The sequence below is a fragment of the Ranitomeya imitator genome, chromosome 1, assembly GCF_032444005.1.
Source record: "Ranitomeya imitator isolate aRanImi1 chromosome 1, aRanImi1.pri, whole genome shotgun sequence".
Taxonomy (NCBI): Eukaryota; Metazoa; Chordata; class Amphibia; order Anura; family Dendrobatidae; genus Ranitomeya; species Ranitomeya imitator.
Window position 1 is genome coordinate 1,048,859,017 of NC_091282.1, and position 18,795 is coordinate 1,048,877,811.

The following is an 18,795-nucleotide window of genomic DNA, read 5'->3' on the forward strand; positions in this document are numbered from 1 at the left end:
CGGGAAGTAAGCGGATCATGTGCGGTTGGTACCCAGGGTGGAGGAGACTCTCCTCCAGACCCTGGGAACCATATAATTGTTAAAAAGAAGATTTGAAATAAAAAAAATCCAGATATTCTCACCTTCCGGCATCCCGTGCAGCTTTCCCACTCCTCGCGATGCTCTGGTCCCAGTAATGCATTGCGAAAATGACCTGTGATGACGTAGCGGTCTCGCGAGACAGTACGTCATCTGGGGTCATGCCGCAAAGCATTACTGGGATAGGAGCTTCGCGAGGAACGGGAAAGCTGTGAGGTGAGAATGTCATGATTTTTTTTTTCATTATTATTTTTAAACACTCTCTCTCTTACTATTGATGCTGCATATCCAGCATCAGTAGTAAAAAGTTAGTCATGCTTGTCAAATACTATGTTTGAAAAAGTGTGACCAACCTGTCAATCAGTTTTCCAAGCGATGCTACAGATTGCTTGGAAAACGCTAGTGTTTAGCGGGAAAACGCATGCGATATACCCGCAGCATGAGTTGCAGAATTGCTGCGGAAATTTCCGCGGCAATTCTGCAATGTGTGCACTTAGCCTAAGCGATCTAAAATAATTTCATTCTCCGGACATCCCTTTTAACCCCTTAGTGACAGAGGCAATTTGGTACTTAATGACCATGCCAATTTTTACAATTCTGACCAGTCACTTTATGAAGTAATAGCTCTGGAACTCTTAAACATATCCCACTGATTCTGAGACTTTTTTGTCGTGATATATTGTACTTAATGTTAGTGGTAAAACTTCGATAAAACTTGAGTTTATTTTTTGGGGGAAAAAAATGGAAATCTGGCAAAAACTTTGCAATTTTCAAACTCTTCATTTTTGTACCCTTAAATCAGAGAGTGTTGTCACACAAAATAGTTGATAAATAAAATTTCCCACATGTCTGCTTTACATCAGCACAGTTTTTTATGACATTAAGGCCGGCTTCACACTTGCGAGTTTTACGGACGTAAGAGCGCAGAAACTACGTCCGTAAAACTCGCAAAACATACGGCACAATTATTCTCTATGCCCCTGCTCCCATCTGCCGTATTAAACTGATCAGTACTATACGGCTTAATACGGCCGTAGAAAATCGCAGCATGCTGCGTTTGTCACCGTATTGCGCAAATTAAACGTCAATGAAAGTCTATGGAAGCCCCAAAAATACGGATCACACACGGACCAGCAGTGTGACTTGCGAGAAATACGCAGCGGTGTTAGAGAGAAAAGCCAGCAATTCAGTGCGGTGTACAGTAAAATCACACTGACAGCTTACAGTAGAATAGGTAGAATAAATGTCTACACATAGAATAGGTATATATATATATATATATATATATATATATATATATAATTGCCTAGAATACTACTTCCTGCAATTTGTGCCAACTTCCGTGGCTTTGTCCGGAGCTAATGTCCAGAGATAAGTGACGTCAACAGTGTCCAGTGTCTGATTGGTTGCCGCCTGCTGCGAGCGACCAATCAGAAACGTGCCGTACTGTGACACACTCGCCCGCCATTTTGGTGTGATTTTTGAATTTTTACCTCACAGCAAGTTTCTACTGCGTGGAGGCGGGCCCAGTGACGTTGCTCTTCAAGCTCCTGCCGAATTTCGTCAAAAAAATGATAATACCATTTACCAAAACTATATATATTTAGTTGTGAAGTGGTTCAGTGACATTTTCACACCAATTTTGAACTTTTGTTTGGTGTTTTCTCCATATACTGCCTATTATTTTTGTTCTTTCTTATTATTTATTAATTGTATTATTCTTACATTTGAATAAATAAAGTATATATGGATTCTAGACTCTAGTATATATATATTTCTTCCAGCGCTAGACAGCTTTAAAGCCGGTAATTCAATTACCGGCTTTTGCTTTCTCCTTCCTAAACCCGACATGATATGAGACCTGGTTTACATACAGTAAACCATCTCATATCACCATTTTTTTTGCATATTCCACACTACTAATGTTAGTAGTGTGTCTATGCAAAATTTGGCCATTCTAGCTAGTAAATTAAGGGGTTAAATGGCAGAAAAAATTGGCGTGGGCTCCCGCACAATTTTCTCCGCCGAGTGGTAAAGCCAGTGACTGAGGGCAGATATTAATAGCCTGGAGAGGGTCCACGGTTATTGGCCCCCCCCCCTGGCTAAAAACACCCCAGAAAAGGCACATCTGGAAGATGCGCCTATTCTGGCACTTGGCCACTCTCTTCCCATTCCCGTGTAGCGGTGGGATATGGGGTAATGAAGAGTTAATGCCACTTTGCTATTGTAAGGTGACATTAAGCCAAATTAATAATGGAGAGGCGTCAATTATGACACCTATGCATTATTAATCCAATACTAGTAAAGGGTTAAAAAAATACACAAACACAATATTAAACATTATTTTAATGAAATAAAAACAAAGGTTGTTTTAATATTTTATTGAACGCCCAATCCAATCCCTGAAGACCCTCGTTCTGTAACAAAAAAAACATAATAAACCAACAATATACATACCTTCCGCAGATCTGTAAAGTCCAACGATGTAAATCCATCTGAAGGGGTTAAAATATTTTGCAGCCACGAGCTTTGCTAATGCAACGTTGCTCATGTCTGCAAAACCCCGGAGAATGTAGGTAAAGTAGGTCATTGACCTATATTTACCTGCATTTGCGGTGAGGCGCCCTCTGCTGGCTGTTCCTAGATCGTGGGAACTTTCCTAGAAAGCTCCCTGGCTCGAGATCATATGAGGACAAACAGCAGAGAGCGCCCTCTTATGATAACAGTATATATGTTTTTTTTTTTTTTTTAACACATGGATCCCTTGTATAGCCGTATGTCGGTTTTGCAAGCCTGCGATAAAAACACGCAGTACGGATGACATACGGATTACATACGGAGGATGCCATGCGCAAAAAACGCTGAAACACCCTGCCTACGGAGGAGCTACGGACCACTATTTTCGGGACTTTTCAGCGTATTATGGCCGTAATATACGGACCGTATTTTCATACGCCGAGTGTGAAGCGGGCCTAAGGGTTATAAGTTGACCAGCGATTCCTCATTTTTCCAAAAAAAATAAATAAATAAAAAAATTAAGGGACCACCTCAAAATTGAAGTGAGTTTTTTTTTCTTGGGAGGGGGTGTCAATATAACAGAAAATACCCAGAAGTGAAACCATTCTAAAAACTGCACCTTTCAAGGTGCGCAAAACCACATTCAAAAAGTTTCTTAACTTCACAAAAACTAAAGCAATGTGGAAGGAAAAAATAAACAATTTAACTTTTTCCACAAAAAACTTACTTTGGAACCAAACTTTTTGTTTCCCAAGGGTATCAGGAGAAAATGAAGCACAAAATTTGTTGTGCAATTTCTCCTGAGTACGCTGATACACCATAGGTGGGGGAAAGCTACTATTTTGGCGCATGGCAGGGCTCAGAAGGGAGGGAGCACAGTGACTTTTTGACCGCAAAATTGTCTGGAATCAATGGCGGCGCCATGTTGCGTTTGGAGACCCCCTGATGTACCTAAACAGTGGAAACCCCCCAATTCTAACCCCATCCCCAACACACTCCTAATCTAACCCTAGCCCAATCCTAGCCCCAACCCTAATGGAACAATGGAAATACATATTTTATTTTTTCTACCTAATTAACCCCTTCATGACCCAGCCTATTTTGACCTTAAAGACCTTGCCGTTTTTTGCAATTCTGACCAGTGTCCCTTTATGAGGTAATAACTCAGGAACGCTTCAATGGATCCTAGCGGTTCTGAGATTGTTTTTTCGTGACATATTGGGCTTCATGTTAGTGGTAAATTTAGGTCAATAAATTCTGTGTTTAATTGTGATAAAAACGGAAATTTGGCGAAAATTTTGAAAATTTCGCAATTTTCACATTTTGAAATTTTATTCTGTTAAACCAGAGAGTTATGTGACACAAAATAGTTAATAAATAACATTTCCCACACGTCTACTTTACATCAGCACAATTTTGGAAACAAAATTTTTTTTTTGCTAGGAAGTTATAAGGGTTAAAATTTGACCAGCGATTTCTCATTTTTACAACGAAATTTACAAAACCATTTTTTTTAGGGACCACCTCACATTTGAAGTCAGTTTGAGGGGTCTATATGGCTGGAAATACCCAAAAGTGACACCATTCTAAAAACTGCACCCCTCAAGGTGCACAAAACCACATTCAAGAAGTTTATTAACCCTTCAGGTGCTTCACAGCAGCAGAAGCAACATGGAAGGAAAAAATTAACATTTAACTTTTTAGTCACAAAAATGATTTTTCAGCAACAATTTTTTTTATTTTCCCAATGGTAAAAGGAGAAACTGAACCACGAAAGTTGTTGTCCAATTTGTCCTGAGTACGCTGATACCTCATATGTGGGGGTAAACCACTGTTTGGGCGCACGGCAGGGCTTGGAAGGGAAGGAGCGCCATTTGACTTTTTGAATGAAAAATTGGCTGCACTCTTTAGCGGACACCATGTCACGTTTGGAGAGCCCCCGTGTGCCTAAAAATTGGAGCTCCCCCACAAGTGACCCCATTTTGGAAACTAGACGCCCCAAGGAACTTATCTAGATGCATAGTGAGCCCTTTAAACCCCCAGGTGCTTCACAAATTGATCTGTAAAAATGAAAAAGTACTTTTTTTTCACAAAAAAATTATTTTCGCCTCAATTTTTTCATTTTCAGATGGACAACAGGATAAAATGGATCCTAAAATTTGTTGGGCAATTTCTCCTGAGTACACCTATACCTCACATGTGGGGGTAAACCACTGTTTGGGCACATGGTAAGGCTCGGAGGGGAAGGAGCGCCATTTGACTTTTTGAATGAAAAATTATCTCCATCGTTAGCGGACACCATGTCGCATTTGGAGAGACCCTGTGTGCCTATGCATTGAAGCTCCCCCACAAGTGACCCCATTTTGGAAACTAGACCCCCCAAGGAACTTATCTAGATGCATACTGAGCACTTTGAACCCCCAGGTGCTTCACAGAAGTTTATAATGCAGAGCCATGAAAATAAAAAATAATTTTTCTTTTCTCAAAAATGATTTTTTAGCCTGGAATTTCCTATTTTGCCAATGGTAATAGGAGAAATTGGACCACAAATGTTGTTGTCCAGTTTGTCCTGAGTACGCAGATACCCCATATGTGGGGGTAAACCACTGTTTGGGCGCACGGCAGTGCTCAGAAGGGAAGGCACCCTAATCACAACCCTAACCCCAACACACCCCTAACCACAACCCTAATTCCAACCCAACCCTAAGGCTATGTGCCAACATTGCGGATTCGTATGAGATTTTTCAGCACCATTTTTGAAAAATGCGCGGGTAAAAGGCACTGCGTTTTACCTGCGGATTTACCGCGGATTGCCAGTGTTTTTTGTGCGGATTTCACCTGTGGATTCCTATTGAGGAACAGGTGTAAAACGCTGCGGAATCCGCACAAAGAATTGACATGCTGCGGAAAATACAGCACAGCGTTTCCGCGCGGTATTTTCCGCACCATGGGCACAGCGGATTTGGTTTTCCATATGTTTACATGGTACTGTAAACCTGATGGAACACTGCTGCGAATCCGCAGCGGCCAATCCGCTGTGAATCCTCAGCCACCGTGTGCACATAGCCTAATTCTAAAGGTATGTGCACACCCTGCGGAAAACGCTGCGGATCCGCAGCAGTTTCCCATGAGTTTACAGTTCACTGTAAACCTATGGGAAACAAAAATCGCTGTACACATGCTGCAGAAAAACAGCACGGAAACGCAGCGGTTTACATTCTGCAGCATGTCACTTCTTTCTGCGGATTCCGCAGCGGTTTTACAACTGCTCCAATAGAAAATCGCAGTTGTAAAACCGCAGTGAAATGCGCAGAAAAACCTCGGTAAATCCACAGCGGTTTAGCACTGCGGATTTATCAAATCCTCTGTGGAAAAATCCGCAGAGGACCAGAATACGTGTGCATATCCCGAACCCTAACCCTACCCCTAACCCTACCCCTAACCCTAGCCCTAACCCTAGCCCTAACCCTACCCCTAACCCTAACCCTAACCCTACCCCTAACCCTACCCCTAGTTCTAACTCCAACCTTAGTGAAAAAAAAAAAAATTCTTTATTTTTTTTATTGTCCCTACCTATGGGGGTGACAAAGGGGGGGGGGGGGTCATTTACTATTTTTTTATTTTGATCACTGAGATAGGTTATATCTCAGTGATCAAAATTCACTCTGGAACGAATCTGCCGGCCGGCAGATTCGGCGGGCGCACTGCACATGCACCCGCCATTTTGGAAGATGGCGGCGCCCAGGAAAGAAGACGGACACCGGCAGGCTCGGTAAGTATAAGGGGGGGGGGAGATCAGGGCACGGGGGGGCGTCGGAGCACGGGGGGGGGGGGGGGCGTCGGAGCACGGGGTGGGGGGCGTCGGAGCACGGATGAGGATCGGTGTGAGTGCGGGTGGATTGGAGCACGGGGTGGGGGATCGCTGTGCAGGGGGGGTGATCGGAGCACGGGGGGAGGATCGCTGTGCGGGGGGGTGATCGGAGTGCGGGGGGGGGGTTGACTGGAGCACGGGGGGAGCGGACAGGAGGACGGGGGAGCGGAGCACAGGACAGAGGGGAGCGCTGCACAGATCGGGGAGCTGGGGGTGCGATCGGTGGGGTGGGGTGGGGGCACATTAGTATTTCCAGCCATGGCCGATGATATTGCAGCATCGGCCATGGCTGGATTGTAATATTTCACCAGTTTTTTAGGTGAAATATTACAAATCGCTCTGATTGGCAGTTTCACTTTCAACAGCCAATCAGAGCGATCGTAGCCACGGGGGGGTGAAGCCACCCCCCCTGGGCTAAACTACCACTCCCCCTGTCCCTGCAGATCGGGTGAAATGGGAGTTAACCCTTTCACCCGATCTGCAGGGACGCGATCTTTCTGTGACACAGCATATGCGTCACAGGTCGGATTGGCACCGACTTTCATGACGCATACGCTGTCACAGGTCGGGAAGGGGTTAAGGGGGTGATAAAGGGGGGTTGGATTTACAGTTTTTTTTATTTTGATCACTGTGATAAAGGTCTATCACAGTGATCAAAATGAACCAATAGGAACCATTTCCTATTGTTGCCGGTTCGCCATTTTCTTCCCAGAAGGAGATGCCGGGGACAGGACCGGGGGATGCAGGAGGGTCCATGGACACCGGAGGTATCGGGGCGGTGCTAAGGAATAAGGGTCATTCCATATCAAGTGATCCAAATATGAATATTTTTTTTACCTGACGTCTTTAGATTTTTTTTTATTTTTTGTTTTTACTGTATGAAGTACAACTTTAGTTAATTACAAATTAAAAGTTTAGAATTTTTTTTCTTCATCAGTTAATTTTTTTTTACAGATTTTTAAAGTTTTGAAAAAGCGCGGATTTTGGCCTGGTATGGCTTTACATTTTTTATCATATCTCGGGCTAGAATTAAGATATAGAGGTGAGAGAGGCATCATTTTTCTCAGAACGGTACCAGCTTTCATTTGATATGTCACAAGACTATGTTTCTTTATATTTTGTTTTGGAGAAATCAAATTAAAAATTTTGATGCGCAATTCTGAAAAAAACGTATGTTTTAAAATTGTGAAAACATGCATGTGTGTTACTCGTGTCCTTGTTTGTAGTTGTACAGGGGCTCAACTTGGGATCTATCAAATTTGTATTTTTTTAAGCCTTGAATCATCTGATTTTATGTTTGTGTGAGTTTCTTCCTTTTTTCTTTTCAAATTACAACTTATTGCATTCAACATTTATATGTAACAATAAAGAAACACAGAAAACAAATCCCGAAGTGCCAGAATAAATCCATCTTAATCATCATAACAACTTGCTCAGCATTTTCAACCTGAATTCTTTGAACAAGCTAAAAGATAAAAGGTGATCACATCCTCAAGTGTGATTTTCTAAATACAGACTGATCCTAATTATATGTTAAAAACAAGATTAAAAGAACCAATATTTTTACCACCTATTTATACATGGAACAATTTTTTTCTACTATATCACTAAACATGTCATTTCTGAAGTGTTTAAGAAGAATAGTACAGTAGTTAAAGCCTCGTTCTACAAAATATGAACTAATCAAACAATTAATAGTAGGTTTTTACACTGGCCTGTTATCATCAATGTGTCCCTTCTAGTGGGTGAGATGTCATCTTGTCCATAAGGGCTCACTAGCACTGGCCGTTTCCTTCTGTGTCAGAGTATGCACGGCCGGTCATGGTGCTCGGCTCCACCTGAGTTATATCTGATTTTTGTTCACGTTTACAATGTCTGATTTTCTTGGATACACAAAGGACGGCGCTGGACCAGAAAGTGCAGAAAAGTCACCTCTATGTCTTCATTTTCACAATCTTTGGAGAGTCCAGTAGCCGCTAGCGCCGATCATATTCACAGGTCACATAGCCAGTTGTGTCATCCATTGCCGATCTTGTGCCGCCTTCTACCACTTCATGGTCGTCACTGTCTTTATTTCCACTACATGGGATGACAGTCCGGTATTGCCGAGTCCCTGTGATGGGTTCTGCTTCCTGTAACTGATGTTTTCACAAACTCTCCTCCTCCTCTTTGTAGTCCTGGTTTGTACAATACATGAACTGGATGTTAAGAATATTTTTCTCCCTCCATTTGAGGAGTTTACTGGGTGATAAGATTTGGTGTGAATACGGTCTGTGGAGGCGCGAGCTGCCAGCCGGTCATCTGCTCTGCAGTCACCGTCTGCCCCAGGTCATTCTCAGCCCTAACAAAGCTTCTCCTCTGTCCTCTCCTGCTTCTAAGTGGTAACATAATAAAATAATACAGTAATATCTAGCAATCATGGATTATTTGGTAAATCTAGACCCCACACTGTTAGACCACAGGCTGAACAGATCTGAAATGAAGATTTTTGAACTGACACTGTAATAGTTTTATTTTTTAAAATATGATCCCATCACGGTCCCATCTTGTATTTTGGTACAAATGTGGATAGGAGCATAGCAGGCACATGTGCAGTTTTTGAAATTTTTAAATTAAACGTTTTTTTCGGAAATGCGTTTTAAAGTTTTGCACTTGCGTTCGCATAGGTAAAATATTATCAAAGATACTCTTCTGACATATCTGGTGAAAGCCTGTACAGTTCTGAGTAGAATGGTGTTTATTTTGTTTCTCTATCTCTTTTCTAGCCTGAGTTATGGGGAGAAATGTAAAGGCAGGCAACACCGAAATTCGCACTTTTTCCAAACTTTGAAAATCAATAAAAAAAAAATATCTAGAATTTTTTCTTCTTCACATTTTGCATTCTCTGGCACACTGTTACCAAATATCAAAATCTCAAAAGAATTAAAAATATAGTGGTAAAAATCATTGGTTCACTTGACATGGAATGACCCATAAGTACCCTTAACTGCCGCCGTTAAAAGGCATATCGGTGGTCGTTAAGGGGTTAAAACACCACTCAAGAACTTAAGAATAATGGGATTTGTTAGCATGTGTTGACTAGCAGGGCCTGGGTAAGCATTGGAACTACACTGCAGGGATCATTGAGGTTTACTTTTCCCAGACTAAGGCACGCTGCCAAAACGCGCGTAGGGGTAGTGGCACCATCACCAGGGCATTGGTAAGTTACTACTACTCTCACTTCCAGTTTCATTTCTTGATCAATGTTTATGCACCGCTATGGATAAATGATATATAGCTATGCAACATAGGCACGCCAAAATGGTTCAAATGATATGATTTAATGTGATGGTATCAGCAGTGTGTTTTTTCCTTTGGATGTGTTACAGCTGCATAGGTGCATTGCATTGGATGATTATTTGTTGTACTGATGCGATTTCAGCATTGCCAGCTCTGTGGTGGTGCCACTACATCTATCATTACCGTATTTTCTGGTGTATAAGACGACTGGGCGTATAAGACAACCCCCAACTTTTCCATATAAAATATGGAATTTGGGATATACCCGCCGTATAAGGCGAGGGTCATCTTTTACGCCCAGTCATCTTATACGGTGTGTGCGGTGCGTATGGTTCCCAGGGGCTGGAGGAGAGGAGACTCCTTCAGGCCCTGGGATCCATATTCATGTAAAAAATAGAGAATAAAAATAAAAAAATATTGATATACTCACCCTCTGACGGCCCCTGGCTCTCAGCGTTGCAAGCGGCAGCCTCCGTTCCTAAGAATGTATTGAGCGTAGGACCTGCGATGATGTCGCTGAGTGCCAGGGGCCGTCAGAGGGCGAGTACCGTATTTTCCGCTTTGTAAGACGCACTTTATTTCCCCCAAATTTGGGGGGGAAATGTGGGTGCGTCTAACAAAGCGGATATACCGCTTACCATTACAGGCTGGGAGGAGGGGGTGTCCGCCGCCGCTACCGCCTGCCGCCGCTGTCGTCCGCCGCCACTGCCGGGGTTGTCCGCTGCTGCCCCGGGTGATGCTGAAGGCTCCGGTGCTGCGGGGGGCTCTGGCGACATTTTGTGAAAGACCAGAGCCCCCCGGCAGTTCTTCCATGCGTTCCAGTATGACTAATTCCGGGAAAATGGCCGCCGGAATCTCGGGAGATGAGATTTCAGCGCTGAGATCTCATCACTCGAGATTCCGGCGGCCATTTTCCCGGAGTTAGTTCCAGTATGACTGACTCCGGGAAAATGGCCGCCGGAATCTCGGGAGATGAGATTTCAGCGCTGAGATCTCATCTCTCGAGATTCCGGCGGCCATTTTCCCGGAATTAGTCATACTGGAACGCATGGAAGAACTGCCGGGGGGCTCTGGTCTTTCACAAAATGTCGCCAGAGCCCCCCGCAGCACCGGAGACAGCCCTACAGCACAGGAGCCCCCTGCAGACCCCTCATCCCAGCCTGCAGCAAAGGAGCCCCCTGCAGACCCCTCATCCCAGGCTGCAGCACAGGAGCCCCCCTGCAGCACAGGAGCCCCCTGCAGACCCCCTCATCCCAGCCTGCAGCAATGCTCCACTCCTGCCTCCGGCAACGAGCCTGGGACCCTGATCCACCACAACCACAACCCCTGGTAAGTAATAAGACGCATGGATTATAAGACGCCCCACCAATTTATTAAAAAATAGTTTTTTCCTATTTTTCTCCTCAAAATTTGGGGTGCGTCTTATAATCCGGAGCGTCTTACAAAGCGAAAAATACGGTATATCCATATTTTTTATATATTTCTTTATTTTTTACATGAATATGGGTCCCAGGGCCTGAAGGAGAGTCTCGTCTCCTTCAGACCCTGGGAACGATCCAGGATCGCTCCCTGCACACGCCGTACCAGACGTATAAGACGACCCCCAACTTTTGAGACGATTTTCAGGGGTTAAAAAGTCATCTTATACGCCGGAAAATACGGTGTGTATTTTATAATGTATAAATAAAGATTTTCATAGTTCTTGTTAAAAATACGCTTTTGTTTGTATGTTTATGATAAGCATAAGGCTGGGTTCCAACTGAGTTGTGTGAACCCGTTTAACGGACTACGTTACACCGCGGCATAACGCGGTGTAACGTAGTCCATTAACGCCGCCATTACTGGCAATGGCGAACGCATCGCTAGCGCACGCCCACAATGGGCGTGCGCTAGCAATGTGCCGTCATTGAGTGACGGACCCGAGACGCGGGCTGCAGCGTTTCCGGGTCCGTCACTAGTAGCGCACTGCTAGCGCAGAGCTAGCAGATGCTCCATCTGCGCTATCGCAGTGCCAAAGTTGGCACTTGCGTTAGTGCAGTCCGTTTAACGGATTTGTTGAACGGACTGCTCAACACAAGTGTGAACCTAGCCTTAGTGATCAGCAAATTTACTCGTTACTCGAGATTTCCCGAGCACACTCGGATGACCGAGTATTTTTTAGTGCTCGGAGATTTAGTTTTCAGCGCCACAGCTGAATGATTTACATATGCTAGCCAGCATAAGTACATGTGGGGGTTGCCTGGTTGCTAGGGAATCCCCACATGTACTTATGCTGGCTAACAGATGTAAATCATTCAGCTGAGGTGAGGAAAACAATCTCCGAGCACTAAAAAATACTCGGAGGACACCTGATTGTGCTTGGGAAATCTCGAGTAACAAGTATATTCGCTCATCACTAATAAGCATGTGTGTTTCCTTATCTTCATACGTTCCAGTATATTAATAGTTTTCCTCTTTCCTAGATGAGTTTGCAACCATGAGTGAAGAATACTTAGATATTCTTAATGGATGTGGAATTATTAACAGCGAGACGCAGAATGAAGCTGCATTGCTTGCATTAATGGAAAAGACAGGATACCATATAGTACAAGAGAATGGACAGCGCAAGTTTGGTGGTCCTCCTCCAGGTATAAGTGTTGGCTGTCTCCCTAAATCTACACTTGTACATAGTTCACCAGATGGAGAGATCTCCATTTACATTTAATCTTTCTAGCATATCCTGTGGATATGTTGTAGATGTGTAAAGAGCAAGTACCCATAAAAAAAATACTGGTTATCAACATGGTATGACAAAAACATAGAAATTAATATCGTTTGTAGTTCATTCTGGTGTTTAGAATTACAATTTGAGATTTACTTTGTATTTTAGGTTGGGAAGGCCCTCCTCCACCACGGGGCTGTGAAGTGTTTGTTGGGAAAATTCCCCGTGACATGTATGAAGACGAACTTGTCCCTGTATTTGAAAGAGCTGGAAAAATCTATGAATTTAGGCTAATGATGGAATTTAGTGGCGAAAATCGAGGTTATGCTTTTGTTATGTATACAAATAAAGACGAAGCCTTGTTGGCTATTCGAATGCTGAATAATTATGAGATTCGTCCTGGCAAGTTCATCGGAGTCTGTGTTAGTTTGGACAACTGCAGACTCTTTATAGGTGCCATTCCAAAGGAAAAGAAGAAAGAGGAAATATTGGAAGAAATGAAGAAAGTTACAGAAGGAGTAGTGGATGTCATTGTGTACCCAAGTGCCACTGACAAAACCAAAAACCGAGGCTTTGCCTTTGTAGAGTTTGAATCTCACAGAGCGGCTGCCATGGCCAGAAGGAAACTGATTCCAGGTAATTACTTTCTTCTGTGACCCATATGCAATAAATGGTATGGCTACAAAATGTGACTGCGCTGCATTAATTGCAGCACGTCTCATAAAAGCAAATGAAAAGCCACAAGGTTTTCTTTGACCTCTGGTTTGATGGCAAGTACAAGTGAATCATATAAAATATGGCAGATTCAGCAAAGCTTTTATGTCAGGAAAATGTTGTACAAGCTTTGAAAAGTTGTTAAATTTTTGCACAACAGCTAGGTATGCAAAAATGTTGCGACTTCACGTTTTCAACACAGTGTAAATCGACTATGCCAAACTTGGCGGACCTGGAGAGGAGGCGAGATGGGGACATGGCCTGAAACTCCCTTCAAATTCATAAAAAATGTGCTGACGTTTTGTATGCCAGAAATGTTGAGGTGCATGCCACTCAGAAGATGTGTATGCCACTCAGAAGATGTGCTTCATTCTTTAAGTGGCGTGTACCTTCGAATTAATTTTCTGCCTTCTAATCCAACCAGTCTTGCGTAGCGCGAGTGTACAGTATGTCAGTCTTGATGAATCAGCCCCATGGTCTTTGCCTATACTTGTTGTGAAACTGCATGCGGCTTTGATGTCATGTTCTTAAACAGTAGTTATCATGACTCGGCCACATCATTTGTAGGACAGTATTTTATAATGTAAATTTTAGCTTCTGAGAGATCAGAAGGTTCATCAGGTTTTTATTGCACCATTTAAGAGCTGCATTAGAGGGTTTAACCATGTTCTTTTGTAGTAAGCGACCATGTTCTTTTGGGTTACCCAGTAAGTGACCCTGTACTGGGATTAAAGTTTCTGCATCTACCTTCAAAGGCCGGCCACTTTATCGTTTGTGCAATTTTCCTCATAAACCAATTTTCACTTCTGTCCATACAGTGGCTGCTTGTGGAGGAGCATGTGACAAGACGGAGCAATCAGCTCCTTCCAGTTGTAAAATACAGTACATGGGAAAAACCGGATTACTTATCGGTAATACTTTTTTATAGAGCCACGACAGCACCCACTTGAGAGAGGGGATCCGCCCCTAGGAACAGGAAACCCTATGGAGAGATAAAAGGGGCGGTCCCCCTCGTTCCCACAGTTGGGTTACAGAGAATGAGAGGAACCGCCCACCAGTTTTAGTAGGCAATCCAATATTGTTATTTAAATTTAGTTAACTTAAGTATGAGTAACTAAAGAACTATTCACCCTTATCAGTGCTCTTATGCAAAATAACTTATTAGGGAGGGAAGTGAAGGGGTACTGTCGTGGCTTTATAAAAGAGTATTACCGGTAAGTAATGCGGTTTTTTCTCTTTGCTACGACAGCACCCACTTGAGAGACTTTCAGAGATAATCATTTGGGAAGGATCACTGTGTTAAGAACTGATCTACTGAAAGATAAGTCAGTGGAGGAGGACAAGTTCAATCTATAATGACTATAAAAGGTAGTATTAGAAGACCAAGTTGCGGCCTTAACATATCAGTTCTATTGGGATCTCCGCTCTTTCAGCCCAGGATGATGCTATCGCCCGGGTGGAGTGTGCCTTTACGATCTCAGGTGGATTCTCCCCTTTTGATGAATAAGCCAGGCATATTGCATCCCGAATCCACCGGGATAATGTACCTTTCGTGACTCCAGATCCTTTCTTTTGGCCCTGGAAGGAAACAAAGAGAGCCCTGCTCTTCCTCCAGGGGCTAGTTCTGTCTAAGTAAGCTATTATAGCCCTTCACATCTAGTGTATGGTATTTTCCAGTTCAGCACCTGACAGCACCATTGGAAGACGTCCTTCTTACCCTCAGTGGGACAGGAACAACAAGCGGTTAAAAGGACCCTCCCCACTCCACCCACCAGTGTTTTACCTGTCCCACTGTGGATAGGAACGGCAAGCTTATCCTCCGACGGTGCTGTGCAGATGGTGGGGATCGGGGGGCCCATCCTTTCCCTTCCCTGCCGCAAGATATCTGCATCTGATACCTGCGATGGGGGGGCGGGGTCCCTCAGCCTCCCCAGTGTAGCGCTGCTCCTGGGGTCGGATCTGTTCCTCCATACTGGGGGCTCTCAGTCCGGGCGCCTGTTTGCTGGGGGGTGTATGCGGGGGACATCTCCAACACGGCGGCCGATCCCAGCATGCGGCCGCGTCCATTCCCGGCAAGCGCTCTCAGCGCGGCAGCCGCTACTGGCTCCAGGACCGGCGGCCGCGTCACTTCCGGACGACGGCTGCATCACTTCCGGTTGCGACAAGCACTGGACAGAGGGATGCCAGCGACGGTGCCAGCCGCAGGAGAGGCCTTCCAGCACGGTCAGACCGCGTGGGACGCGGTAAAGAACAATATAAAAGGGGGTATGTGGATTTATGTGCCGCCGGTCATCCTGATAAGGAGCACGCAGCTATTGTACCTCTATAATGGAGGAATCCGCCAGACCTGAGGGGCCAGAGCTGTCACAGGGGCAAGTGAGTAGGCTATTCAAAGCCATGCTACAATGCTTCCTGCCTATTCCCTACCCCCCCTAATCGGTGATCTCTGTATATTTTAGGGAGAGCCTCCCAACCCCGCGGCTGGGAAGAATAAATGTCCTATTTGCGCAGCTAGATTTCCTGAGAACTGGCGGAAACCGCTCTGCAAATCATGCACATCTAAAATCGTTGGCGAAGAACAGACCTCATTATTAACTAATATGAGAGCAATGATACGTCAGGAGGTTCAAGCATCCATCTCGAGCCTGAATCTTCCCCAGACCAGCCAGACAGAACTGCAAGCATCGCGGAAAAGACCGAGGGAGTCCAGCCCTTCTTCTGACCAAGAAGATATGGAGGGGTTAGATCAGGAAGAAAGGGAAGAACCATTAGGAAGAGGAAAGAAATACCTCTTCTCGGCAGCAGATACGGATGAACTCCTACATGCAGTACGTAACACCATGCAGTTACAGGACACTCAGGAGGAAACCTCAATCCAAGAGGAGATGTTTGGCGGTCTGCATGCTCAACTCACGAAAGTTTTCCCGGTTAATAATCATATCCGTTCTATGATATTAGAGGAATGGCAGGAGGCGGAGAAAAGGCTAGTTGTACCTAGAGACTTTAGACTCCGTTTACCTTATAATCCAGATGATATAAAGGTTTGGGATGAAGTTCCTAAGATAGATGTGCCATTAGCAAAAGTGGCAAAGAAGACGGCGATTCCGTTTGAAGACTCCTCCGCGTTGAAGGATCCGATGGATCGCAAAGCAGATGGACTGTTGAGGAGAACTTGGGAATCCTCGGCTGCAATAATACATGCTAATATAGCAGCAACCTCGGTAGCCCGGTCCATGCATTTATGGATGGATGACCTGGAAGAACATCTCAGGGCTAAAACGTCTAGAGATGTTATCCTCAAATCCCTACCATTACTAAAACTGGCAACAGGTTTCATGGCGGACGCTTCAGCGGAATCTGTACGATTCGCCGCCAGAAGCAAATCTTTATCCAATGCAACCAGAAGAGTAATCTGGCTAAAGACTTGGTCAGGCGAAATTCACTCAAAGAATAAACTTTGTGGGATTCCGTTTTCAGGGGGTAAAGTGTTTGGGCCTATTCTAGACGACATATTAGAAAAAGCCTCAGACAAAAAGAAAGGGTTCCCTGAGGAAAATGCTAAAACACACCAGCCCTTTCGTAGATCCCGGCCTAGTCAGAAGACAGACTACAGGGGGAAAGAGAAGCCTGGGAGATGGTCCTATCCCAAAGGTGGAAAAGGTAGAGACTCCATCTTCCAGGGTTCAGGTTCAGGAAACCGAATAAGTGACATCAGAGTGGGAGGTCGATTACAAAAGGTTTCTGGGGAGTTGGCAGAAAATATCCAAAAACCGTTGGATTCTGCAGGTGATTGCTCATGGTTACAAATTAGAATTCACCAGTCCTCCTCCAGAAAGGTTCGTAGTAACCAAATCTTCTCCCCTCTTAAACTCTCCTATGTGGCCAGACATCCAGGAGTTGTTAGAAATAGAAGTAATCATCCCAGTACCCATCTCAGAGAGAGACAAGGGCCATTATTCACACCCATTTTCAATAAAAAAATCCATCGGGAGACTCCCGGACGATTATAAATCTGAAACCCCTGAACAAGTGGATAAGGTACAGGAGATTCAGGATGGAGTCTATAAAGTCCACAATACCTCTCATAGACAAGGACATGGTGATGTGCTCCTTGGATCTAAAGAGTGCATACTACCATGTCCCAATACACGCTTGTTACCAGAAATTCCTGAGATTCGCCGTGACGAACCGAGCGGTAGTTTATCACTTTCAGTTCAAGAGTCTCCCCTTCGGCCTAGCCTCGGCCCCAAGGATATTTATCAAACTAATGTCAGAAGTAGTCGCCTATCTAAGGAATCAAGGTATTGCCATAGTACCATACCTAGACGACTTTTTGATAATCGCGAGGTCAGAGAAACTTCTCAAGATCGACCGCGACTTCACACTCTCCATTTTACAAGATCTGGGGTGGATTGTGAATTGGGAAAAGTCATGCCTAGTTCCAAATTCCAGAATAAAATTTTTGGGGGTCATATTAGATTCCAATACCAGAACATCTTTTCTACCAAGGGAAAGAGAAGTCGTTAATCAAGAACATATACCGGTTCAGGAAAAGCACTCCCTCTATAAGGGAATCAATGAGAGTCTTAGGTTTACTGACGGCCTGTATTCCCTGTGTGAAATGGAGCCAATTTCACTCACGGGGGTTACAGAAGCAAATCCTGAAATCTTGGAACAGAAGGCAAAATTCTCTGGAGAAGAAGATGATTCTTTCTCCTTTGGTAAAGAAGTCCCTAACCTGGTGGACCCTCCCGGAAAACCTGAAGGTGGGAGTTCCATGGATCCTCTATCCCTGTGTCACCGTTACCACAGACGCAAGTCAGTGCGGATGGGGCGGACACATATGAAGGACATACTACCAAGGGAAGTGAAGTCCAGAAGTGTCGGCCAAGTCATCAAACTTCAGAGAACTGTATGCAATTTGGAAAGTACTCTACCAGGCCCAGTCTCAGGTCAAAGACAGACACGTGAGGATTCTGTCCGACAACGTAACAGCAGTGGCATTTCTAAGGCACCAGGGAGGCGCAAGACATCCATCTCTACAGCACTTGGCTGACCAGATTTTCAATTCAGGTCTATCTCAGCAGTTCACCTGGAGGGTGCCAAAAACCAGGTAGCAGATTTTCTAAGCAGAACGATAGTAGATCCCAGAGAATGGGAATTGAATCCAGAAGTGTTCAGCAATCTGTGCCAGCGGTGGGGGATCTAGTGGATCTCTTTGCCACCAGATCAAATGCAAAGGCCAGAGCATTTTTCTCTCTTAATCCTCTAGAGGGATCAGCGGGAGTCGACGCACTGTCTCAACATTGGGGAGAAGGTCTTCTGTACGCTTTTCCACCCCTGCCACTGATCCCGAGAACACTCAGGAAGATACAGGAGGAAAGAGCAACCGTAATCCTGGTGGTTCCATTTTGGCCCAAGAGGAGCTGGTTTTCTCTTCTATCCAGAATGACGACAGAAACACCTATCCTACCGAAGAGGCAGGACCTTCTGTGCCAAGGTCCAGTGTTACACAGCAATCCGGATTCACTACAGCGCTCTGCCTGGATCCTGAACGCCTGACTCTTAAGTTCCAGAGGCCTGTCAGAAGAGGTTATCACCACACTCCAGGCAAGCAGGAAACTGGTGACTTCAG

The 18,795-nt window shown here is 44.5% G+C and overlaps 1 protein-coding gene across 2 annotated transcripts in view; it reads left to right on the top strand.

Moving 5' to 3' along the window:
- Positions 1–12,213: 12,213 nt before the first annotated feature.
- RBM46 (RNA binding motif protein 46) overlaps positions 12,214–18,795 on the top strand; it is a 108,884-nt gene continuing 102,302 nt past the window's right edge. Inside the window, exons 1-2 of one of the 2 annotated variants that reach the window (XM_069744109.1) lie at positions 12,214–12,372; positions 12,615–13,082. In XM_069744109.1, coding sequence (XP_069600210.1) covers positions 12,222–12,372; positions 12,615–13,082 — 619 coding nt within the window. In that variant the 5' untranslated portion in view covers positions 12,214–12,221. The remainder of the gene's footprint in view (positions 12,373–12,614; positions 13,083–18,795) is intronic. The other variant, XM_069744108.1, reaches the window with a different exon arrangement.